The sequence below is a fragment of the Eublepharis macularius genome, chromosome 5 (assembly GCF_028583425.1).
Source record: "Eublepharis macularius isolate TG4126 chromosome 5, MPM_Emac_v1.0, whole genome shotgun sequence".
NCBI classification, from domain to species: Eukaryota; Metazoa; Chordata; class Lepidosauria; order Squamata; family Eublepharidae; genus Eublepharis; species Eublepharis macularius.
Window position 1 is genome coordinate 115,848,503 of NC_072794.1, and position 24,495 is coordinate 115,872,997.

Genomic DNA, 24,495 nt, shown 5'->3' on the forward strand with positions numbered 1-24,495 from the left:
ACTATCCATAGTTCTGGAAGTAAAAAGGACTATCACCTGTGTAGAGTACAAGATGGGTAACTATAATAATCTGTAGCAGCAAAATAAAACAGGAGTCCAGTGGCACATTTTTGTTGGTTTAGAAGGTGTGATTTTATTCTGTATCATATGCATACTGTATGCAGTGGCGTAGCATGACGGGGACAGGAGGGGTGGTCGCCCCAGGCACAGGATTTGGAGGGGCGCAAGACGTGGATGCCCCCCCCCCGCACGTCTGCGCTGCTGCCACCGCAGCAAGCTCAGCTGGCTCAGCGCCCAGCGAGCCAGCAACACACAGGCAGCACAGCCACCCTCCCAAAGGGTGCAGCGCAGTCACTCATGCCACCACAGCCAGCTGAGCGCCCAGCGAGCAACTGCGTTGCGCCCTTTGGGAGAGCAGCCACACTGCTCGCATTCGGCCGGACACCAAGCTGGCCGAGCTCGCTGCCATGCATGGGGGGGCTGCAGCTGCAGCTTGCCAGATGACGTCACCAGAAGTGACATCATTGCATAGGCCCAGGAGCGTGCGTGCAGGAGAAACTGTCACTGCCCTGAGCACCCTAAAGCCACGCTACGCCGCTGGCTGTATGACTCTTCCTTTGGATATCTGCTGCTGTAGCATAGTGATTAAGTGGCTGAGATGTGAATCAGCACTCTGCTGGTTTGAATCCGACTACTGCCATGAGCTCAGAGGTGGCCTTGGGTAAGCCATTCCTCTTAGCCCTAGCTCCTCAGCTGTATTGTGGGGATAATAATAACACTGACTTTGTTCATCATTCTAAGTGGGGCATTAATCTATCTAGAAGAGCAGTACATGAAGGTATTTTTATTGTTGTATCAGCTTCTCCCACTTCCTTTAATTACTTGTCTCTGTTACCAAGAACATCCCAAGGATGTTGGCCTAGCCTTGACCGCCTGGTGGAACTCTCTGTCCATCGAGACTAGGGCCGTGCGGGACTTGCTACAGTTCTGCCAGACCTACGGTTGTGGTTGAGGCATGGGCAGACTGCCCAGTCGGCCTCTCTCCTGTGGCCTTGGTCTGCCTGTCAACTAACGTACTTTATAACTTGCCTGCCCTACCCCATGATAACTGAGGGGAGTGTATTGTCTGCAAACACTGAAACACCGCCCTTGGATGTGGGTTTTTAACTTTTGTATTATTTTTATTATTATGTATTGTATTTTAATGCTATTGTAATACTATTTTTTTTGAAAATTTTTATTTTTTAATATCTAACATAGAAAACTACAAAAAACTACAAAGATACAAGGGAAGGAAAAAGGGGGGGAAAGGGGAGGGGGGCTGGGAAAGGGGGAAGAGCAACATACAAACAATAAACACTACACTACATCTCTTGTATTCCCTCCATGCTGTAATTTTTCTTAAAAGTTAACTTTCAACATGCGATCAGATTAGTAGGTCTTATACAGTACAAGTCATATTCAGGATCAGATCTTCTTCCCCCCCCCTTGCGTCTCAGTCTCAATTCTCTCTGCGCAGCTGAAGCATCTGTGCCCGCTCTCTCCTCCCCCCCACCTTCTCCTTCAGACTTTGGACGTTCATCTTGATGGAACTCCTGATGATTGAACAAAAAGTCTGTCAGCTGGGCTTCCGATGTAATCTTATAAGTTTGATCCTTATAACTAAACAAAACGCCTTCTGGAAACAACCATTTATATTTCACATCACATTTCCTCAAGAAAGCCACAAGTCCTTTATACTTGAATCTTCTTTTACGAGCCAAAAATGGAACATCCTTCAAAATTTTAACCTTGTTGCCCAAATAATCCAAGTCCACATTGTACGAATTATATAAAATGGTGTCCCGAGTCTTCCTAGATGAAAAGTCAATAATAATCTCGCGAGGCAGCTGCCGCTTCATTACATACTTTGAAGACGTCCGCCGGACCTCCAAGATGTCGCTTTTTAACTCTTCTTTAGTTGCCTCTGCGAATGTCGCCAAAAGTCCAGACACCACATCTTTTAAATTTTCATTTTCCTCCTCTTTTACATTCTGAAGACGCAATACCGTTTGGGCACGGTCCACTTGCAATCCTATTATTTGATTCTCCAAAAGCTTCACTTCCTTACTTGTTGCTTTCATGAGTATTGCGTTCTCGTGCGCAGACTGCTCTGCTCCGGTCACTGTTTCTTTAATGGCTTTCACCTCGCTCTCCACTGAATCAACCTTTTGCCCCATTTCATTCAGTTTCGTTACAAAGGGCTGCACAGCATTGAAAACTGCTCGTCTCACCAACTCTTCCAAAGTTTCCCCCTTCCCCTGTAGCGTCGCCATCACCGATTTACTCATTGCTGGGCTCTGCTTTTTCGTCGCCATCTTGGGGGGGTGGGACGCCAACTGAGTTCCGAAACTCAGTAAAGGGGGAAGAAATCCACGCCTTCTTAGCTTCAGCTCCCACCAATCCTTCGCATACGCTTAAGAATCAGAAGGGATTCGCTTACTTACAGGCTTTCACCTTAAATCTGCTTATTGCCGTTCTCCATGCCCCGGCAGCACACGGAGTGCTGCGCAAGTCTGCCGGCCTCCGTTGGAGCAAGCGGGCAATTTACCCCCTGCATTACTTCCAGAGGGTTCTTCCCGCGGCGCCCCGGATCCAGGCTCCCTCACTGGGAGTCCTGGAGGTTAACCCTCGCGGGTCAACCGCCCAGTCAGGCTGCTCAGGCAGTTCCCCCCGGACCTGTGGAGAGGAACGTCCGACATGGCCGGGAAAATGAAACCGAATCCTATTGTAATACTATTAATGTTGTGACCCACCCTGAGCCCACTGTGGGGAGGGCAGGCAAGAAATCTAATAAATTAATTAAATTACCTTCCATGTTTTGAACCTTGGTGAGCAGTGTATGCAAACACGTCTACTTTAAAATCTCTATTGTTTTCCAATTTTTCTGTTTCTACCATTTATAATGTAGGACTTTTTATGAGACGAACAATTGGGAGAAGAGAGTTTCAGAACTATCATAACTACTGCACTGTTTGGGGCAGTACAGTTATCTTGTATTGTGATTTATGGCTTTACTTTGTGGCTTTTTTACTGTTGGTACTATTATTTGTAATGATTGATAATGGCACTTTGTTTCACCCAAGTCATTTGGGATAATTGTATGTAAGTTTTTTGACAAGTAATATGAAAGCATACAGTATTAATATATTGTATGTGGCTGTGTTCCTACAGATTCAGGAGTCTGTTTCTGAAAACATTGCTGTTCCAAAGCAGTGAACATAGTAGTAAGCCCTTTGTGAAGTCTATAATGTATGAAAAGCAGGGTGTTATCAGTGTTTAAAGCCTCCAACAGTTCATTTGAGTTTGTTTGACTGTGGCTAGGGGTTGAAGGTTCATGAAAGAACACAGTTTAAACAAAAGCAACCTGGCCTGTTAGTCCAGGGTTTCCCTAACCACTCTTTAGTTCTTAAGTGTTTCTTCAGAGTTTCAAGCTGTGATAAGGAGTTACCCTCAAACAAAACAGATCTCAGGGTTGGTTTCTGTTGGCAGGAATATAGGATGTTTGCATCATTGTGTATACACCTGTGCTTGGAGGTTGAGTGTTGAAATGTTCAGGCTTAGTTAACATAAAAGCTAATACAATAGCTTTTGTCAGGATATGTCTACCCAGATGTGAGATCCCTCCCTTTGACCATTTGACATGAACACTGTTCTCAGAAAAGACTTGATAGAATAAAAAATGTGTACTATTAATCCAGAGGGGCACACAAGCCTGTGAAAATGTTTCAGGTCCCCTGCAGAAATTGTGCTTAATTTCACTTGCTTAGCTCATTGCAGAATAAAGGCCCAATTCTGTAATTTTGTTCACATCATAGACCTCTATTCCCCAAGAATTTGGGAACCAGGAGGTGTTATACTACCTACTTCAATACAGTGGGAAGACTTTTGTCTTTGGTTTCCTCTCTGATTGTAGATGTATTTGCATGCTTGGCCAAGTCTTTTGCTTTTCAGTGTGTGGCAATCTCTATAAAATTCAGGAACACTTGTTCTCATACTGCAGAGTTAGGCAGACGGCTGTAACTTGTTTTCTTGGAAGAATAGAAAAGCACAAGGATGTCAGATGCCAAATGGCATCTCATAGAATAAGGTCTAATAGCTCTTTAATATTTAGCTCCTGGCCATGGCCCAATCTATTACCTTCAGATGTCTGTCTGGACAATTCATTTAGCTGTTTATCTTGTTTTAGTCTCATCAGGGCTCAGGGTAGGTTTTAGTACATTTTTGAAACAAAGCACATAATCAGTAATTCCAAAAAGTAAAATACCATATAAAATGTTGGAAGAAATCCCATTAATGTCTCACCAATATTAACAGATAATTCTTTGAAGAGTTTAAATAATGGTATTTCTCCAGAAGTCTGTACTTCCAAATAAGCAGGCAAAAAATTTAGAAATATTCTCCTGTACACATTTCCTTCTGTAGACATGCTTATCATTATCATATAGTTCTAACTGTTCTTGTCCAGTTCTTATACTAATATGAGCAAAATTTACAGACCTCTAATACATAAGCTGCTCATTGCATGTTCTTATATTGCTTATTCTGAGAGCATGCAATTGCATGTTGGAATTGATGCTGCACTTTCTACAGGGCATTTCAGGCTCTTTGATACTATGGGTCAGATTGTAGTGTGACCTGCTGCCATACTGAGCAGCTTGGACAAAACCCAACTGCACTTTCATAATGTCTGCTGTGTCCACAGCTGAAGATCTGACTCTTTGCCCTTGTCATCTATTCAGTGAAGTCCTGGTAAATATAAGAAAGTGCCTTTTGGTTCATATTACACTGACATCTTCTCATGCTGTGCTTTGAATGGCATATATCTATCTCTTTGTCTGTCAATTAAACTATGCTTTTAATCACTCTTCTCTTTCTGCCAGAATATAATTCATTGTTTCCACCGAGGAGTATAGTCAATAAAATAAAGATGCATTACATTGAATTAGAGCTCCCTTTACATGTCCTTTCAGGTGTCATTTCAAACGCTATGAAATAATCATCTTCCATTTAACAGCAGTATCTTTTATACATCTGTATTTTGCTTTAAAATGTTTCACATTGGGTTCGGAGGCATTGGATGACCATTCTTTAGTTCTTCCTCCTTGACTGATTTACTTCCCTGTGGGCTTTAAAAGGCCTCTGAGGAGATCAAAATGTAGCCAAGCTGTGAGTCATGGAAAAGCTAAATTGTTTCAGCTCTCCAGGAATCCTCTTGCACCAATCAAGGCTGCATCCATAGCTGCACTTTTATAAACATGTATAGGTTATAGTTCAGTCAAAGGGGGAAAAAACCAACTGGTTTGATGCTTGTTCCTACTCTCGTACAGACCCTTTTGTCTCTTGCATTATTTCTGTCCTCATTAATGTAGAGTAAGAGAGAAGTGTCCATTGTGGAGCATCGTTTTTCATAGTTCTTCCAAAAGTGTTGGGATAAGTACCACAGAATAGGTTGATCCATTTGGTACATAAATACCTTGAATGAAGCGGTACTAATATGTGCCTGTGCCAAGTGAGTATTGTTCATTAGTCATATAGTATGGACATTTTCATACTCAGTATCAGAAGATCATTGTTCCGTACTAAAGACAAGTTGTTATTTGTCAGAATGCCAGTGCTTTTTGCCAGCTATCAGGACTATTGTCTTCAAAGCAGCAGTAAACATGTTGGAGATTGCAGGTAGCATAATTGCAAATCTTTGCTCAGAGGTCAATGGAATTGATTGACACTTGCTCTTGACAGAAGTGCTGTGACTACTGATTTTTAATAAACATAGCAGCACATATATAGTCAACAGTCCTACCACAGCTTTAAAAAAAAATTTTTTTTTAAAGAAAAGGTCAGATTTCTATAGGCCATTAATCTGCTCTGCTCTATTCTCAAGGGTTGAAAAACAGCACGCTGTTGATAATAATCATGGAGTGAGGGTAATGTAGCACCAGCCCACCTATGTGTCTGTGTGTGACCGCAGATGACCCAACTGAACGCTCCATCCCTTTACCCTTAGGGGTGGATGGAGGAGCAGTGTTCAGTGTGCTACCAGTCTCTAGCAGTGAACTGTGAGAGGTTGGTTGCACATTGAATACTGCTCCCCCATCCCAACCCTAAGGTTAAGGAGATGGAGAGCTCAATTGGGTCATGCGTGATGTCACACAATCACATAGGTGCGGTGGTACCTGTCCACAGACTTTCCTGTCTTGCCCATATCACATAATAATCGAGGGACTGAGATGTCCAGTACAACGGTTTTTTTCAGCAAGAGGACCATAGGTGTATGCCATATCATCCCTGCCATGACACATGCAACTGCCACAGTGAAGATAACTAGCTGATGTTTTAATGTTTGTACTCTATTGTATTTTTTGGTTTTTAATGTTTATATTCCAATTATATTATTGTACTACCAATTTTAATGTTTGTATTTACATTATTTAACTAAAGTTTTTATAGGTATGCTGTAAAACTGCCTCGAGCACAAAATATGGTGGAGAAGCAGTATATAAGTTAAATAACTAAATAAAATGTACAAATACATTGATTGTGGTGCTTGAAAAATCGCATTTGGCAAGTCTATCAGAAAACAAAATTTTGCAGTGCAGCTGGAGATGCTGCATTGTGACAGTTCATCTGCTCCGAAGGGAAAGGCGGCATTCCAGAAGTGTCCCTATATGACTGCAGACCAACAGTGTAGTTATTCAGGCAGAGTCATCCAGGCAGTCCTCCCAGTACTGTGCCCTTATTGGCCCTGTTCTTTTGGGTAGCCATAATGCCATTGCTTTCCTGGGTGTCTTTGAAGACAGTGGGAGTCTGCTTCCGAATGTAACCATGGCTTTGCTCAATATTTTCCTCACAGAGAATTAGTCAGGCTGATTTCTAGCTCCTGTAATCCCTTCTGACTTCTTTTTCTGCAGGATATTGAAGCTACTATGAACTCTGCTCTGAATGAACTGCGGGAACTGGAGCGGCAAAGCAATGTGAAACATGCACCCGATGTAGTCCTTGACACCTTGGAGCCACTAAAAACCTCCCCTGTTGTGGCTCCCACGTCAGAGCCTTCCAGCCCTTTGCATACTCAGATCCTCAAGGACTCTGAACCAGCTTTCCAGCGAAGTGCCAGTACAGCAAGTGATATCCCCTGCACCTTCAGGCCAGCAAAACCTGTCAAAATAGCTGCCCAGGTCAAACCTCCAGCAACCAGGCCCAAGCCAGCGGTTTTCCCCAAAACAGCCACCTCAAGCCCTGCAGTTTCCTCAGCATCTCAGCAGTCTACTGACAAGTCCTGTACTGTTTGAACTTGAAGTCCTACTGTGAATATATCTTTTTGTTTGTTTGCTTTCAGATAAGAGGACCCAGTTACGAAGTCATTACAATTTTTATTTAACTAGTCTTGAACTTCTACTGAAGATTAGTTTGTAAAGTTGCTATAGCCAGGGTTATTCCCCCAGCAGCAAAGCTTCAGCTAATTAATCCTCACTTCGCACCTCTCTCTTCAGTGATGCTAAAAGCATCACAACTTTGGATACTCTAAGACGCAGGAAGTCTTATCTCTGGTCACTGTGGGAATCAGTGAGGAAAAGGCAGAGCTGGTTAGTCTCTTCACAGTAAATTACTCAAGTGTCTGACCACTGAGAGAGAACTTCAGTGTCCTCATGTTTTGAAGGCTGGTAGAAAGGACTTCTATCTTTCAGTCACTACAGGGAAAAATGCAACATTGTTCGTCCATGTGTGCATTTGGTCCTATTGGTTGAAGTGGACTTGGGTGTTCCTGGGCCTTATTTTTGTGCATTATTACAGTCATTGCTGGTGCCACAAGGCCTAGTGAGTTTCCATTACAGTCTGCCTCTTTTCAGAGAAACGCGTTCTGTGTTTTCTGTGTTTTTTTTTTAAAAAAATCATGAATAGTGTCTCACAAGTGTAGTCTCAGCTTTGTTGAGGCACATATGTGTACACCTATGCATGTGTTCATTTAAAGTTAAACTGAAGTTATGGAGATTTGAGGAGTACCAGAGTTTGCTGCATGGTTAAGTACACCCTTGGTTGCATCTTTGCTTGATGCTTCCAGAATGGAAAGCAGCCATAAGCTTTGAAAGGAAAAGTTGAAACTCTTTCTCTAAGACAGACTTGGAAGAGGACATGAAAAAAAGAGTTGAGTTTTGCAAACCAGCAGGTGTTCGTTCTCCTTCTTGTGGCATTTCCAAATATGAACATCTATGCTGGTTTTTGTAAGATGAGATGGGCTGAAGCCCAGCTCCACCAGTTTTGACCAATCTAGTTCTGATAGTCACATTTAGCAGCTTGGCCCAGTCTTTTTCCTCTTTTCTCCTCCCATCTCACCTTGTTGCTCGTCCTACTGTGATCTTGAAGGATGGCAATAAAAAGTGAATAAAATCTGTCAAGGGATATGGAGAAAGTCGGCGATGCAGTATATATCAGTGTAGATCACCATGTCTCCATGCACTCTATCAATAGTCAAATAAATTGTCTTAGTTATCTGGGTTTTTACATGATAGATTATAATTGTTCAAAGTTCCAACAGACTATATGGCTTGCATTGAATGGGAATTTATATTCCACACTGGTTAACATTTTAAAAAGGAAATGCATACTTCCAAAGCAACCAAGTTCCTCTGCCTCTTATGTCACCGTCTAAAGGGACTCTGAATTAAAATGGATTCTGATGCTAGCACACTTCTTTGATTCTCAACTAAGAACAAAATAAGAAACTGAAATGTGTTATCTTTCATGTTACAGGTCTGAGTACAATTTCTTTTCTTGTGGTTTTATGAATGGAATAGTTAATAACTGATATTTTAATAGAAACAAGATACTTGTCTTCTGTGAACAAACTGACAGTGGTCATTTCAGATTTTCTTTTAATCTTCTTACATAAATTTTTAAATGAAATTTTAAAGAAAATTTGACAATCTCACAATCAGTGGTAGAAAGCAAACCTTGTGAAAGATTGGAGAGGCAGTTTTGTTCTTTTACATTTACTAGTTGTTTCCTTTTGGAAACACTGACCCATAGTCCAAGTGTGCATTTTTACCTCTACTTGGATCTTGGCTGGCTCAAGGGAATGAGACCTGACACTTCAATATGATCATTAGCTCTCAGGATAAGAGAGACTTGTAATCCAGGAATCCATTTCTTTCTTTCTTTCTTTCTTTCTTTCTTTCTTTCTTTCTTTCTTTCTTTCTTTCTTTCTTTCTTTCTTTCTTTCTTTCTTTCTTTCTTTCTTTCTTTTTAAGATTAGCGTTTCAATCAGGCAAAGCTACTGGATTTTTTGTTTGTTTATCAAATCACAATAGGAGTTCCAGCTCTTAGGCCAGATTAGAGCTTTAGTGCCGGTCTTAACCATGTGGCATGTTAGATAGGAACAATTTCTCCCATTCCTTCAGCACTGTGATAGGTAAACACACATACCTGTTCAACTTATCCTTGGCATGAAATAGCCTTTAGCCTCAGACATTGTTAGTTCTAGCATTTTGTCATTACAGGTTGGTGGAGATGGAATGGGGGTGAGCAAAAGAGCTACTTCAGAGAACACTAATTAAGCATGTTAGCAATGCCTTATTTTGTCTGCCAAGCCTTGTACCAGAGAAGAGCAGCTCAGCCAACCAAGGCACTATGGAACAATACTTTCATTCTGGTTTCCAAAATATTTGGGTTTGTGAGTAAAAACTGGTAATTTTTTAACATGTCTTAAAATGTTATCATCAGTCCTTGCATATGTAACTTTGCTGTTTTGCTGACCTCAACATGGGAGAACCTACTGACAAGTGTAGCAAAAACTTAGAGAGTATACAACATATTGTGTGCCATCCAACTGGAATTCAAATGATCTTATATTGCAAATGTATATATGTAAAGTATTTTCCTTCCATAAACAAACTGCAAGCAATTTTTTTCCAGGAAATAAATACTTAAATTGGTTTAGATTTGCCCAGTTTCAAGACTTCTCAGTCAGATAACTTGCCATCTGTTACTTTTACCAAGATTCCCATGCCCTTGCATTTCCAGAAAGGGAGGTGGTTTCCAGATGCTTCTGGTGGACTTATTACTGAAGAGAGATTTATAGCATACCTACAAACATATACTGGCCTGGATCCTATGAGTGCATTCTTCATGCACTGGACAGCCTCTGTTGCACAGTGCGCTTCTTCTGCTAGCACTTCCACTTGTGTAAGGGCTTATTGAAAAACATTGGTCTTGTACACGCAGAAGTGCTAGCAGCAGAGGGAGGATGCTCCTCTGACAGTGTACATGGAATGCAGTCGCAGAACCCAGGCTGTAGATTTTATGTCACTAACTGCTGTGATTTCTCCTTGAAGAATCCTGGAGAATCTAAGTTGGTGAAGAACTAAAAACTCTTTTAGAGACCCATCCCTCCTGTTCCTTCCACAACAGAACTATGTATACCAGAATTCCTTGAGAAAAGGGAATAGCTTTTCAAGTGTAGTGGAGATATGCCCATAGAATGTTAGTATAATGGAGAACTAGTAGATTCTCTAAGGTATTCAATTCAAAAAGGATATTAAATCTGACCAGGAATTACAACTTTACCTGTGTTGTGTCAAGGGAATAGTAAGCAAAATGTTTATAACTCAAGCCAGGCATTTTTGTTTTCTCACCATCTTCTACGGGATTGCCACTTAATAGATGGTGAAAAGAGCACTTCTGTTGTTTATCTCTCAGAGTATCTGCAACAGTGACATGGCTGTAACAATCTCATTTCTCTTAGCTGAGTTTTGTGGGCTGCTTAATTATAAACAAGATTTAATTCTTATTAAGTTGTAACTCCTTTACAATCTGTGGTGATTTAAAAGTCCTTGTGATCCTCTAGGCTTAGTTCACATCTCAGTCCATTGAACGACAACCAATTAAAAAAAATCACCCACATATTTCTGCTGACTGCATGGAATAGCACTGGATATTAATACTGTGACCATGAAGGAAAGTATCTTGTATGTTCAATGACTGTGAAAGGTTGTTAGATAAGTGGACGAAACTTCATTCTGTTACTATAAAGTGTCTGAACGGTATTTTGTCTAGTTAACAGGCCCCTCTCTCCCAAACACACACACTAGCAGAAAGTATAGATGACAGTGCAAAGCAGCAACAATGGTTTGTGGTTCATATTTTAATTAACTTTTCCTAGAACAGGATCCTGACTGGTTCCTTGCCTGATTTTTCCAGCCACCCATATGGATACAGGATTTTTATCCTGTAAAGATTTGTGTATTAGAGTCACCAACTTTCAGGCAACTTGGAGATGTGGAATTACAACTGATCTCCAGATGACAGAGATTAGTTCACTAGAAGGAAATGGCAGATTTGGAGGACAGACTCACATCCCCTTCTGCTCTCCTCAAAAACTGGCCCCAAATCTCCAGGAATTTCCCAAGCAGGAACTAGCAATCCTACTCTACATAACAGAATATAATATCACATCTGTAACTTTGGCTAGACTGTATTCATTGTACAGACAGAGCATTACATACCGCAAAGTATCCAGTGTTTTGAGAGTCCATGATTGCTAACTGTTTCTGACTGACAGTAATAGTCATCTGCAGACCACACTGAATGTTGGGGATAAAGGGCTAAGAACATACCCCATGCCATGCTCACACTCTGAAATAAAGGCAGGTGACTGCCAGGGAGAGGAGACATGCATACACCCCGAACACTCTGTCTCAAGTCTCCTTTGGGAAAGGGAGAAAGCAGAAATATATCTAATCAGGAAAAGAATCTCTTCTCTGCCTGGCAAGAATGTCTCCTTGCCTTCCTCTTTCCTGCTTTTTAAAGCAATTGCCAGAGGACTCAGTGGAAGCAGTTTGCAGCTAGTAGCCTAACAATATCCCTCAATGGGTTGGACATGACTCCCAAGCTATCAGTTCCCAAATTTTGGTCACTGGAAAAAATAAAATATCATTTTGGGGCATCTACTTAGAACCTGCCTATCTTTAAATTCATTTGCTTTCAGGATCAAAACCCAAATGACTGAATGCCTTTTGGGGTAAAACTTTATAGGCTACAAATGTGTAATTATTCTATAGGGTACAATATTTTCATGAAGATTGTGATGACACTTAAAATGAAGGAAATGCCTAAGAAACAGGAAGACAACAGAACCTGGTCTGCTTTGGTTGTAAGTTTGTTTCTAAAAAACCATATAGTGGACCTGCTCACTCAGAGGGCAGCCTCATACTGGGCATCCTCAGGCTGCAATGTCATTGGTTTTTTTGAAAGGATGACATGCTGCTTTTGAAAGCAAAAGTGTGGATGTGGTGCCAGATATCTCTCATATCTAAGTAGATGAATCCTAAAACATTTAATCATGGTGAGAATTCTTCCTTATTACTTACTAACAAAAACATTTCCCCAGCTCCAATTATTATAATGAATGATGCTAGGGAGCGCACAAAGCTTATGAAAAGCTGTTACCTGTCTGCTGGGTACCGCACAAATTAACAGTTATGCACGTGCAGTGGCTACTTTTCAAAGGTTCTAGTAACTTTCCAGTTCATCTGCTTCAGTGAAAAAAATTGCATTAATCTTAGCTCATCTTGAAAGTATTGGAGTTGGGGGCTGTAGAGACTTTTTTAATGGATCTAAGATGCGCTGCTCTCCCCCTGCCCCCCCCCCCCGAATCTATTAGGGCACATTTCTATACATTGGAAAGTAGACCTTCAGTTATTGTGGCACTACAATAATTTTTAAAAAGACTTGTATGTTTCTCTCTCTTTCTGGAGATAGATGGCTGCCATCTGCCTAACCAGGGCTTTGTGGGTGCCAAATTGTTAGAGCAATATACTAAAATAGGAAAAGGGAAACATAAAGGACAGACCATAATCCATTCATATAGCCAAAACACAGCAAGGGCTGAAGCATATATTTTTGAAAAGGAATGGCAGCAATGTCTTGATTCTACTGTATGTAACAATTCAATTGCACAATCTAGCAGCAATCTTCAGTAATATGTGTTTTTACAATCTAATCCTGTAAAGTCAGGTTTGGGTTCATTCAGTGCATTAGATTATTTGGGTTTTTTAAAAATTAATAGCTGTTTTAATGGATTTGGAATGAAATGTTCTTGTTTAAAAGCAATTTGTTTATCTTTTACACCAGTCTATATATATGGTGTATATATTTTCCTTTCAAAGCAAAAAAAGAAAACCTGTAAAATTGTACTTTGTATATACTACTATGTACAATATTGGAGGTACATCTCTTCTTTCTTTTTGGTACAGTATTGTACAGTATTAGAGGAGTAAATGTGTTGGAATTGTTAAACCCATATGGAGGGAAACAAATATATCTGTTGTCATTAGCAATAGTTTTGAAAAAATAAATGTTTGGATATGGTGGAAGTGCTGACTTATGAACAAAACTGTGTGATGTCTACTCTGTTTAGGAGAATAATGTAGCTTCTTTGATGATAACTGCCTCTGTGTTCTAAGCAGATCTGTGCAAACACTGTACCAGGATATTCCATACTGGGCAACTAAGGAAGTATACATTTTGTAAAAATTGAGGATTCTGAATCAACAATATAGGAAGTGTGATTGGTTTACACATAATGCTCCCACGGAAACTACCATATCAAAGGAAAAACATTTTAGCCTAACTTTACACTAATATGCTAGCTTTCTATGTATTAAATTGTTATTTCTCCTCTAGTATGAAATGGTGTGGTGTGCTCCATAGGGAGCTCTCTCTCCATAGTAATTCTCACTGTGTAGTCTACTGGGGTAAGTGGAAACAAGGGTTGCTTTGTCTTCTCCTCTCTTTGCGCTTCATAGGGGAAAGATGAGGGCCTGTTATAGGGATGGCCCCTGGTTTGGTGACAGAGCCCGTGCTTTGAAGCAGGAAGTTCAAAGTTCAATTCCTGGTATCCCCAGTTACAGGATCTCAGATAGATGGTGCTTACTTGAGAGGGTTTCTCTTTACTAGCAGTGAACATGAAACAATGCTTAGCTAAGTCACTTTCCTTGGAGTAAGCCTCATTGAATAATATGGGACTTACCTCTGAGTAGACCTGCTTAGGTTTGCTCCTTAGGTGGCCCAATGGTCTGACTCTGCAATGGCAGCTTTGCATTTTGACAGCCATGCCTTTTATATAATGCCTGAGGAAGTCATGCTTATATGAAAATATGCATTTCCCTTTTTGTTAGATAAGGGAAAGCATGGCTGACATACTCTGAAGCAGAAGGAATCAGTCTTTAACATAGACAAGCATAAGCTGTTATGTCCTCAAGTTATTTCTGAATATAGGTACACACATTCTATGTAAAATTAATCCTAGAGTAACAAGCAAGCCTGGTAAAGAAGCCTAGCATTTCCTGCTGAGGAATTTTAGAACTCTTCACAGTGTACATTTCATTATCACCTAATGAATACTCTTTATTTTTACATTTAGATGCACAAGAATAAAACCTAGAATTGTGCTATCATATACAGCTAGCTCCCAATACAGTATTTTCCATATTTAAATAGATATGAAGTTCCAAATGTATCTGCTAGATAACAAAGCTAGTATGCCATGACCCAATTAAATACTGTCTGGATTCAGCACCAAGCACATTATGTGCACAGTGAAGGGGAAGGAGAACCTACAAGTCAGTATAATAAGAGGGGATGTGCTTGGATGTACTGAAATGTCTGAGAAGAGGAATATATGATAAAGCTCATATTGTTCATGCTTACACGGAACACCCTTAATTGGAAGTTGACTAGTTCCTCCTACATTTACCACACACCCTGCAAGTGTCCACTAAATCTTAAGAGTCTAGCTCCACTACCTTTAGTAGAACTCAGGGCTAGACTAGGACTAGAGATGGGCGCGAACAGCAATACGAACAAAAAAAAGCCACGAACAGCCCAATCTGCTGTTCGCGAACAAGCTGTTCGCAAGGCCCCATTCTAAACGAACAGGTGGTCGTTGCAAGCCTTGTTCATTGCTGTTCCTTAGTGCTGGTCAAGCCAGACAGTCTGGCACCTGCAATCAATTCCCTTGGCAACTCAGGCAGGGATTGTCTGAACTCTGTCTGAACTCCTGCTGTTGCCCTGGAAACCCCAATCTAAGCCCAATTTAGCTTGATAGGCAGGGCTTCCTTTCAAGTGTGGAGCTCCAAATTTGTTATAAGGGAGCAAAGAGCAGGGGGGAGGGGGCTCCCAGCTCTGGCTTAGTTTGCAGACAGTGGAGAGGGAGAGAGTTGCTGTTGGCATTTTGATAGAGAGAGTGCACTGGAGCTTGAATTTTCTTTGTGTGTGGTGGGATGCGGATCTACCCCTTCAAGTTCCAGGGCTGTCAGACTCTGGGCTAAGCTATTATTTATTATTGATACCTTTCCTGGTGCCTGCTCAGGTAAGGTTTCTGGGAGTGGTGCAGTAGGGATCTACCCCTTCAAGTTCCAGAGCTGCTGCCAGGCTCTAGGGCCAAGCTATTTATTTATTATTGGTACCTTTCTTGGTGCCTGCTCAGGTCAGGTTTCTGGGAGTGGTGCAGTAGGGATCTTGACTTGGATGATGGCTGGAGGAGAGCCTGCTGGCCCCCATGAACAGCCAACCACGAACATATTCGTGAACAGGGCCATGTTCATGGTTGTTTGTGAGTCACTATTTGTGGATGACAATGAACATCATATTGGGGTTTTTTTCTGTTCATGCCCATCTCTAACCAGGACATGGTATTTGAATCAAGACTCCGTGAAAGCATGCACAATTATTTGTAAAAGCCCAAGCTGGAAGTTGGCATTTTAAAAGTACGTAACCTGATAAAACATGCAGAATTTTGGGGATCAGTATCTGGCTGTCCATCATTTAACAGATGATTACTTCCTTATATAAGGAATTGAATGAGTTAAAAGTAAGTATGTTTGACTGGGAGCAGAAGGGTGAGATGTAAACTTTTGCTTCTAAGGTTCAAGTGTAAGTTCCTAAGTATGCCTGAATGTGTGGCTGATAGTGGTTAGTGGATCTTTGGACATTCTGTGATTATAATCCTTTTCTGCAGGAGCTCTTAGGTTGCTTTAAATGTATGAGGTCAAAGCATTCCAGTGCCTTTTCAACCTATCTGATCCTTTCTAGAACCCTTTGTTTTCAAGGCATAAACTGAGTGAATTTGCTGACTTTCTTGAATACAGCATGCTATTTATTTATTTATTAAAATATTTATATGCCATCTTTCTCCATAGATTTAAGTTGGGTTATCACATGTGTATCAACAAAATTATATACAATCAAATAAAAACACTGCCATCAATTTAAACAGAACTGCAACAATTTTACCAAAATTACTTTCACTTTAAGAAAGCTTTGTGGAAGAGCTGTGCCTTACACATTTCCTGAACTTCAGCAAGATTGCAAGTGTGCTAGTCCTCTTGAGTGCAGGAGTTGAAGATATGTGGGAAATTGGCACTTTCATTTCTTTAACTGAAGTTTCTTGTGTTAATGCTGGTGGGGAGAGGAACTGTAGATACCCAAAATATGATGATTAATATATCTTTGATCAACACAGATGGAATTTGAAGAAGAGTCCAATAAAATAACTTTGTAATGTACTCTGTGATATCTGGTTTCTAGTGGGAAGAACAGTGAATTTTTACTTTGTTTTCTCTATAAGTACTAGGATTTTTATTTGAAAGCTGAATATTGGAGTTGGTGGATGCAACCCACCCACCCCCAACCCCTATGCATACACATCTTTACATTTAAGTTTATGTCCTTAATCTGAAGTTACTTTCCATACTAATTTCAGTTTAGGAGCAAGGGACTGCATGATCTTTGCTTCTGAAATTCTTTGAGGTACCATCTACCTTGATCTACCTGTATACTGAATCAGCAGTTGCTATCTAGGGGTGTGCAACCCCAAAAGATTCGGGTTTCCTGCTTCTGGTTTACCCAGAGCAGGAAAAAAATTCTGGTAAACCTGGAACCCGAAGTGGCAAACCACTTTGGGTTCAGGTATTTAAACTGATTCGGGATTATTAGAGAAGATTCGGCCATTGTTTCCAATGGGAAACACTGCTCCCGGCTATCTGGGGGTCTGGGGAAGTCATTTTCTTCCCTAATAACATCAAATTTGCAGGGGACTCTCTCCCAACCCTCCTCTCATAGAAGGGTTGGGAGATCAATCTCATGGATTAAAAATTCACACCAAAACCATATGAAGCAAGTGAGTTAGCAACTAGAAGTGAACTAATGAACAACCTCCCTCAGTGCAGCCAAACTGATGAAAGGGGATCAACTTCACTCCAGAGAACCATCCATTGAATTCAAACCAAACTGAACCATGTGTTGAAAACTAGTGGGCTGTTCTAGGAGGCTGAGGGTGGCATTTTGCAAGCAAAATGCACCAAACATGCAGGGGACCTACTTCTACCTGCCCTCTGGCGATCACCCAAGCATTAGGGAGATTGGACTTCGAGGGGCCATGTAATGGTTCCCCAAAGAAGGTTGACCGCCACCCCACTTTCCATTGTGGGAAAATCCAGACTTCCACAATAGAAACACATGGAAGGTGGCATCCATGGCCACAGGCAGAAACCCCTCAATAAACTCAGCACCCCCAGAGCTGGCTGGCCAGCCACTCTCCATGCTTCCCTATAGGGCCAACCATCGCAACAGAGATTCACACACACAAAAATCAATTTTAAAAAAATTATTTCTTGGTAACTGCAATAAATTAAAAACATTAAAAACTGTTAAATTGCAATGTACAGTCATAGATTAAATCAACCCCCACCGTCACACCAGAAAATAAAAAAAACTCCAAAAACAGAACTAAAAACACACCAAAAATATTTTTTTTAAAATTTCATTTCTTGGATTTCTGGGAACAGCATTAACAGTACATTCAAACTGCAACATACAGTCCCCCACTGTGAAACAAATTCTAACATCACACCAGAGAATCACAAACCAAAAATAATTTTTTAAAATTTCATTTCTTGGATTTCTGGGAACAGCATTAATAGCACATTCAAATCACAGTCCCACCATGAAACATTTTTTTAAAAATACTGTCCTCCCAGAGAATCCCCCAATCAGAAAGGGAAGAGCTGCTTGCTGCTGCAGCGACTGGCTCCTTCTCTCAGCCAATCTCCCTTCCCTGATCACCCCCTCTCCCCTTTCCTCTTTCACTCCCCTCTTCCCCCTCCCATCAGTTGAAAGCCACGTGAAGAGAGTCCTTTGAAGCTTTTTTCCTTTTGCTGCAGCAAGGGGAAAAGGCTTCACAGAGCTTCCTGAAGCAACCTGAATTGCTTTGGGTTGCTGTGCTTCGGGTTTCCCGAATCAAGCCAGCTCTGCTGGGGCCAATTTGGGAATCACAAATCAACCCGAATTGGGGTTGATTCAGATTTGGTTCGGGTTTCTGAAACCCGAAGCGCACATCCCTATTGCTATCAATGAGAGCAAAGTTCACCTATGAATGAAGCAGCCGTGCATTAGCTTCAATAGCTCATTCAGAGCCGATTTGTGTGTTCCATTTCCTTGCCACTGAATCACTTGCAAAAGAGATTCATTCTCTATAGACAAATGTGAAGCAATAAGCATGGTCTTCTTTCCTTTACCACCTATGTATTGTTTGAAGTCTGATTTGAAAACCTGATTCTGAAAGCAAGTTGTGTGCATAAAGCCATTTATGTGCATGAAGCAGTAACATGCAACATTTTTATAAGCATCCAGCCATGTGGATATCTTCCAGGAATTATCCTATGCCTAGAAATAGTAACAGATGAATCAGTTCTAAGACTGCTTCTAGGAGGAGTTGATAATGGCTGTGCTGGTCCCAGATGGCCATTCAAATGGTAAACTATCAGCCATAGTGATAAGGAATGTTGCACACATCAGTGCTAGCTGCACATCAATGCAATTTTGGTCCTTTAGCCTGGTAACCAGTAGTAGGATGCAGAAAACCAGCCAAGAGGAACATTGTCATCTGGACAGACCCTTAATGACATTTTGCAAAGGATCTGAGTGGCCAAGAGACATATGCATCATAAGGAAATGTGAAGGCAGCTCTCTGTGCAAATCACATTGCCACACAAAACAAAAGCCTTTATGTATTATTCCACCATCTCCAGGGGACTCACATTCTTCCTCCCATTGGCCTTGACCTTTGGCTAGCCAAGGAATTTTAGTTACTAATGAACACTGAAGCCTCTAATGCTTTCCATGCTTCCTCTACTAACCACCTCCTGCAATGTTTTTACAAAAGGTTTCATCGTAATCCTGTTGCACAGGGAGATGGGCTACAGAGAGCTAGCATTCCTCCTAGCCACCACCACCCATTCAAGGGAGGTTCAAAAAGGAGTATTTAATAATCCTGATAGTGGTTTATTTCCAGTTTTCACTCCCTGTTATTTTTTTCCTAAAAGGGAAAAACCATGTCATATTTTTTTAATTATGGTGAAAAAGTCCCTTGTGTTCACGTTCCAGGGAGTTTATTTAGAGAGAGGAGGAGGAGGAAGGTAGCTTTTGATGTTCAATCAAGCTGTCTAGCGTAAGGCTGAAATTCAGCTAGTTGCAACAACTTTTCTTCCCTTATCTGGTTTCCCAGGAAGTAAAAATATCAGGTTCTTTCTGGCAGCCCTGGCAGCATAGATGAATGAATTCCCTTCCCCAAAAGCATCAATTTTTGTCTTTTATTCATGGTGTTATCAGCATCACGTATAGATGCGCCCAGAGATCTCTCTAGGGGAATTACACAGTGGTCAATGTAAAACAGAATGGATGATAGTTGCAATTCTTCTTTGGCCCCATGTATGAAATATGAGTTTGTCTGTAGTCCAGTATCATCCAAGAGAGCTAAGAGCATAACCTTGCAGTGCTTTCTTCAAAGCAGAATATATAAGACATTGAAAAGACCTTTTTGTGAATAGTCCACTTTCATGAAGTACCACTGTAAATAGTAAGAATTATACATTATTCTCATAATAGATAACTTATAAAAACTCTAATCAGTGTTTTTTCAAACTTGGTTTAATCCCTAGGCAGTTACACCCTTCTAAACCTATTGAATTCAATGGGCCTAGAAAAGAAAGACTGATTATGATTTTACTGTAAATCTGGTATTCTCACTATCTGCATGCCCAGATCATAATAACTCAAAAGCGGTGCCTCATATGAGTTTAACAAGCTACTACAAAGCAACTGTTCCACAAATGCCCTAATATTACAGTAAGCTTGGGCCTGTATACAAATACCACCCCCATCACAATGGCTTTTACTGAAGGAAGTCCAAATTCTGCAGGCATCACAGGTTCGGGTAACCAAATAGATCTGACACTGAATCATTTCTTATAAAACATTCAGAACCCACAACTCCTTGCCATTTATCTACTAGGCAATAACCACAAAAATTGGAGCTACTGGATTTGTGAAAAATTCAAGATTGCTTATATTGAGTTGGAGGGTAACAATCTTTGATTTTATATCATTGCTAACATGGGCACTTATTAAATAAGAGTTGCTCTTACATCTTTGTGGCTTCTTCCCATTAATACTATCTTAGTTTTACTGTAAGTGGTTCTCATCAAAGAAAGCACCAATGGAGCCATTCGAAGCAGAGTACCACCTTTCTTATCCTATTGAGTTCAATGGACTTCGATAGGTGTAACTCTGCTTAAGATGGCACTGTAAATGACTTTAACAATTGTCTTAACCCAATTTGAGTTAGAGTGGTAAGGGTTATATTCATGTCTTTCTTTGTGATGCTACTCACTGGTACTGAGTACCAGCACCTTTGTGAGGGGGCTGTCCCAACTCCTGAAGGGAGAATTAGTGGAAACTGGTGCGACTTTATATACGATTACTAGCACCTTCCCCCTTCCTCACCCCCAACCTAAGCACTGGTTATATCATCTCTAGGTCTTATAGTTCAGGAACAAAGAATGAAAAAAGCAGACCTTCAATTCTTCATTTAAAAATCTGAGTAAGGTTCCAAACAGCCAGCCCTGCTTAACTCCTCTGGCTGCTGAATTATATTTTGTCATTTGGCCATTTGGAAAATGCCAAAATCAAAGAAGAAAGGATGTTCAAGTCATGTACTGTACACATTAACAAACCAAGTAGAACAGGAGCAGCATTGTAAGTGAAATCTGATGCATTATGGAAAAGAGATTAACAAAAGGGAAACGGCTGAACAGATGCATGTTCATCAAACACAAACAAAGAGCAAAAAACAGAAACACAATGTTGTGAGTGTTGCTAGAATGGACAATAAGTCTTTATGTGAAATAGTGATCAACACAACATGAATTTTGATATAGCAACTTCATACATGGGTATTGTATTGCTGAGCCCAACATTTCAGGTGTAAGGAAAGGAGTGATTGTGACGCAGCTCGCTATCACCATGGGAAGGTCCTTCATACAGTCACTGCTCCTGCAGCAGACTGGTCAAGAGTTTTACAAATGCTCTCCAATGTACATCCTTTTTCATAGTATTTCATAGTCAATTCAAAATGTTGCTTGAACAATAATGTATCTGGTTTTTAGTACAGGGCATCATATTATAACAAACCCCTATCTTAATCCACATTTGCAATTTTCAACATTCTATTCAACACAAGGTAAAGGACCGAGTCATTATTGAACCATGGGCGGACGTCGCATCATGACATTTTCTTGGCAGACTTTTTTTTATTACAGGGTGGTTTGCTGTTGCCTTCCCCAATTCAACACAAACCACTGATTTTTTTTGTTAAAGCCCAAAAGCAAAGAATTTTATATACTAATAGCCAAGTAGCCCTTATCTGTGGATACTTTAATCCAGAGATTGGAGCCATGAATGGACCAGACAGATTTTCCTAACACTTGAAAATTGTCCTAGGTTTGCAGAAAAATCTGAAACCTAAAAAAACCCAAAAACATTGGGTTCTTTTTAAAAAACCAAATGATAAAAGGAGCACCAGTAACTTTTAAGGGTGTGCCCAGAGAAAACTTCTATTTCAGTTTTGGTTCTGGTGAGTTCCGGAATAATTCCATTCCATTACTGTTTGTTCCAGCTAGGGCAGTGCTGGCTCAGGTCAGATCTATTTGGTTTTTTTCATTTTCATGAGTTTCGGCCCATTGCCTGTGTGCAAGGTGGGCATTAGCCATGTATGTGCAAGCGCATGCTGTTCTTTTCAAGGAAAGGTGGGGAAATCAAGCTGTGGGGCAGCTGTTTTTGCACTCAATGGCACCAAAATTGCACAGAACACAGTCCTTCCTCTAAACCATTGACCCATCAAGTTTAGAAGCATGCAACGGGGTTCTATGTTTATGGACCCTAAGGAATGCTTGGGGAAGGCATGTCAAAGTGAGTGTTGGGAAGCTGTACATGCATGCACACATTGTTCTTTTCAAAGGGGGAGCTGGAGAAATGAGGAGAGGTTCGATCTTAAACAAAAACCAGATTGTCCAAAAACCCATCAATCCAATAAGTTTCTCCTCAAGCACATGAAAACTCATACAACAGTGGATTCCAAAGAAGGTGAGTGTTGGTGAGCACACACAATGATGGGACACTTACTAGCAAAGCAGCACCAGCATAGCATGGCAGCACAGTGCACAAGCAGGAACAAGCTCCATTTCCAACCAGCACAGTACTGCAATTTTTTTTTAATTGCTCCATTATGAAAGTGACAAAGACAATAAATTATTACCATTGAGTCCTGCTGGTATGCCGTGGTTCCCTGTACCTTATAGTTTTGTTTCCATGATGTGGGATGAATCCTCATTACTCTACTCTGTTGCCCAAAATAGGCAAACTCCTAATTAGGTGGGGGAATTAACTTGAAGGAGCCAAGTGAGAGCAGGTAACTGGGATTCTCCACCTATGTTTACGGGGACTACTCCCTTAAAACAACCCTTAAAATGAACCCGCCAGACGTTCAACTGGAAAGATTATTATTAAAAGAGAAATAAAAGGGCAAATGTACAAAAACCAAACATAACCAAACATGTGAAACCATTTAAGAGAAAGTCAGGGCAGAGAGGGGAGAAAGTAAATTTTGGAGAAGGCAATAGTTACCAGTCTCAGGCATAGAGGTCCATGGAGGCAGCAGCAAAATGACCACCATTTCATGGAGAAGAAGAGACCCAAACAGATTTGGGTGTGTGTGTATGGATCCAAAAACACACACGCAAACTCACTGGTGGTCAGGGAGCCCAGTTACAGGGCAAAATGCTCCCAGGGGCAAGCTGACAAAAACTCTGTGGATTTTCTGGAGGAAGATAATGAGTTGGGAGAGGCTTAATGGGTTTACTTGATGTAGACTGTATGTGTGAATGGTACTTGATGACCCTTTGAGCACCAGATCATAAAAGCTACCAGGTTTGCTAAACAGCGTCCGATGATGCTTCATCAAGGTGAATGGGTGAGGGAAGTGAGGTAAGGCATGGATGAGATGGATCAGGAACTTCCTGGGTGCCTCATTGTCCTAAGTTATACATCTCTCTGGGGAGTGGAGGGGGTCTTTAATCAGCCAACTGCTATAACTCCCTTCTAAAATATTTTTCCGTACTCTTGCCCGGCTGGCATCCATTTTGTATTATTTCAGGCCTGACAGTGCCTTGAGTTTGTGCTATATGAGGAAGGGTGTTTATGATTTTGTATCTATAAACTTCCCTTCAGTGGGTGGAGGGGTCTGACTGCTAACAATTCTGCTTCACTGCAGCCCAGGACTCCCTTTTTAAACCTGTTGGCTGCCAGCCTGTCCTTGCACATAAAAGTGCACAGAAAGGGAGGGCTAGATGTTGGTTTTTCCTTCATGAGAAGGGAAGTAGAGGGAGGATGGCCCTCTTTCCCTCCTATTTTTTACAATTAAAAGTGGGAGACTGCAGAGGTTGCTGGCTGCCAGTCTCCCATTCTGACTAAAACCATTAACCCAGCGTTGAATGAAAAGCAAAAAAGGAGAAATTGCAGGAAGAAAAGCAGGAAAAAATCTGACTAGATCGATCCTTCCATGTGGAATTCTGATCTGGAAAGACTTGGGTGTTCGTGCATGTATAAATGTACAATGCACACACTTGTTACCTCTCCGTCATTTAATGCTGGGTTAACAGTAAAGTCAATGGGCTTAGACTGAAGTAACTCTGCTTAGGATTTCACTGTAAATTTTAATCAGAAAAAAACCCAAAGCCAGAAGGCTTTCTGGGTAGGATGAAATTCTTCCTGGTGTTCCTTGACCCACTATCTTTGTGGAGGACTTCTTAAGACACAGTGGTGGCCCACTGGAGGTTTTTTGCCATCTCTGGGCATGGAAAGGGGTCACTGGGGGTGTGGGGAAAGTGGTTGTGAATTTCCTGTATTGTGCAGGGGGTTGGACTAGATGACCCTGGAGGTAGTTTTCCACTTTATGATTCTATGAATATCCTGATTTAAGTGAAAAGCAGAGATGACCTTTGGCAGAAAGTGAAGGCTTGTACAGAGAACAATCTTATCTGTGAATATCTTAATGAAAAGAGGGTC

The 24,495-nt window shown here is 41.0% G+C and overlaps 1 protein-coding gene across 5 annotated transcripts in view; it reads left to right on the plus strand.

Annotated features, from left to right (window-relative positions):
• The window catches only part of SRGAP2 (SLIT-ROBO Rho GTPase activating protein 2), a 305,908-nt gene extending 292,479 nt beyond the window's left edge, over positions 1-13,429 (plus strand). For all 5 annotated transcript variants that reach the window (XM_054979474.1, XM_054979478.1, XM_054979475.1 and 2 more), the window contains one exon: positions 6,951-13,429. In XM_054979474.1, coding sequence (XP_054835449.1) covers positions 6,951-7,331 — 381 coding nt within the window. In that variant the 3' untranslated portion in view covers positions 7,332-13,429. The remainder of the gene's footprint in view (positions 1-6,950) is intronic.
• The last annotated feature ends 11,066 nt before the right edge of the window (positions 13,430-24,495 follow it).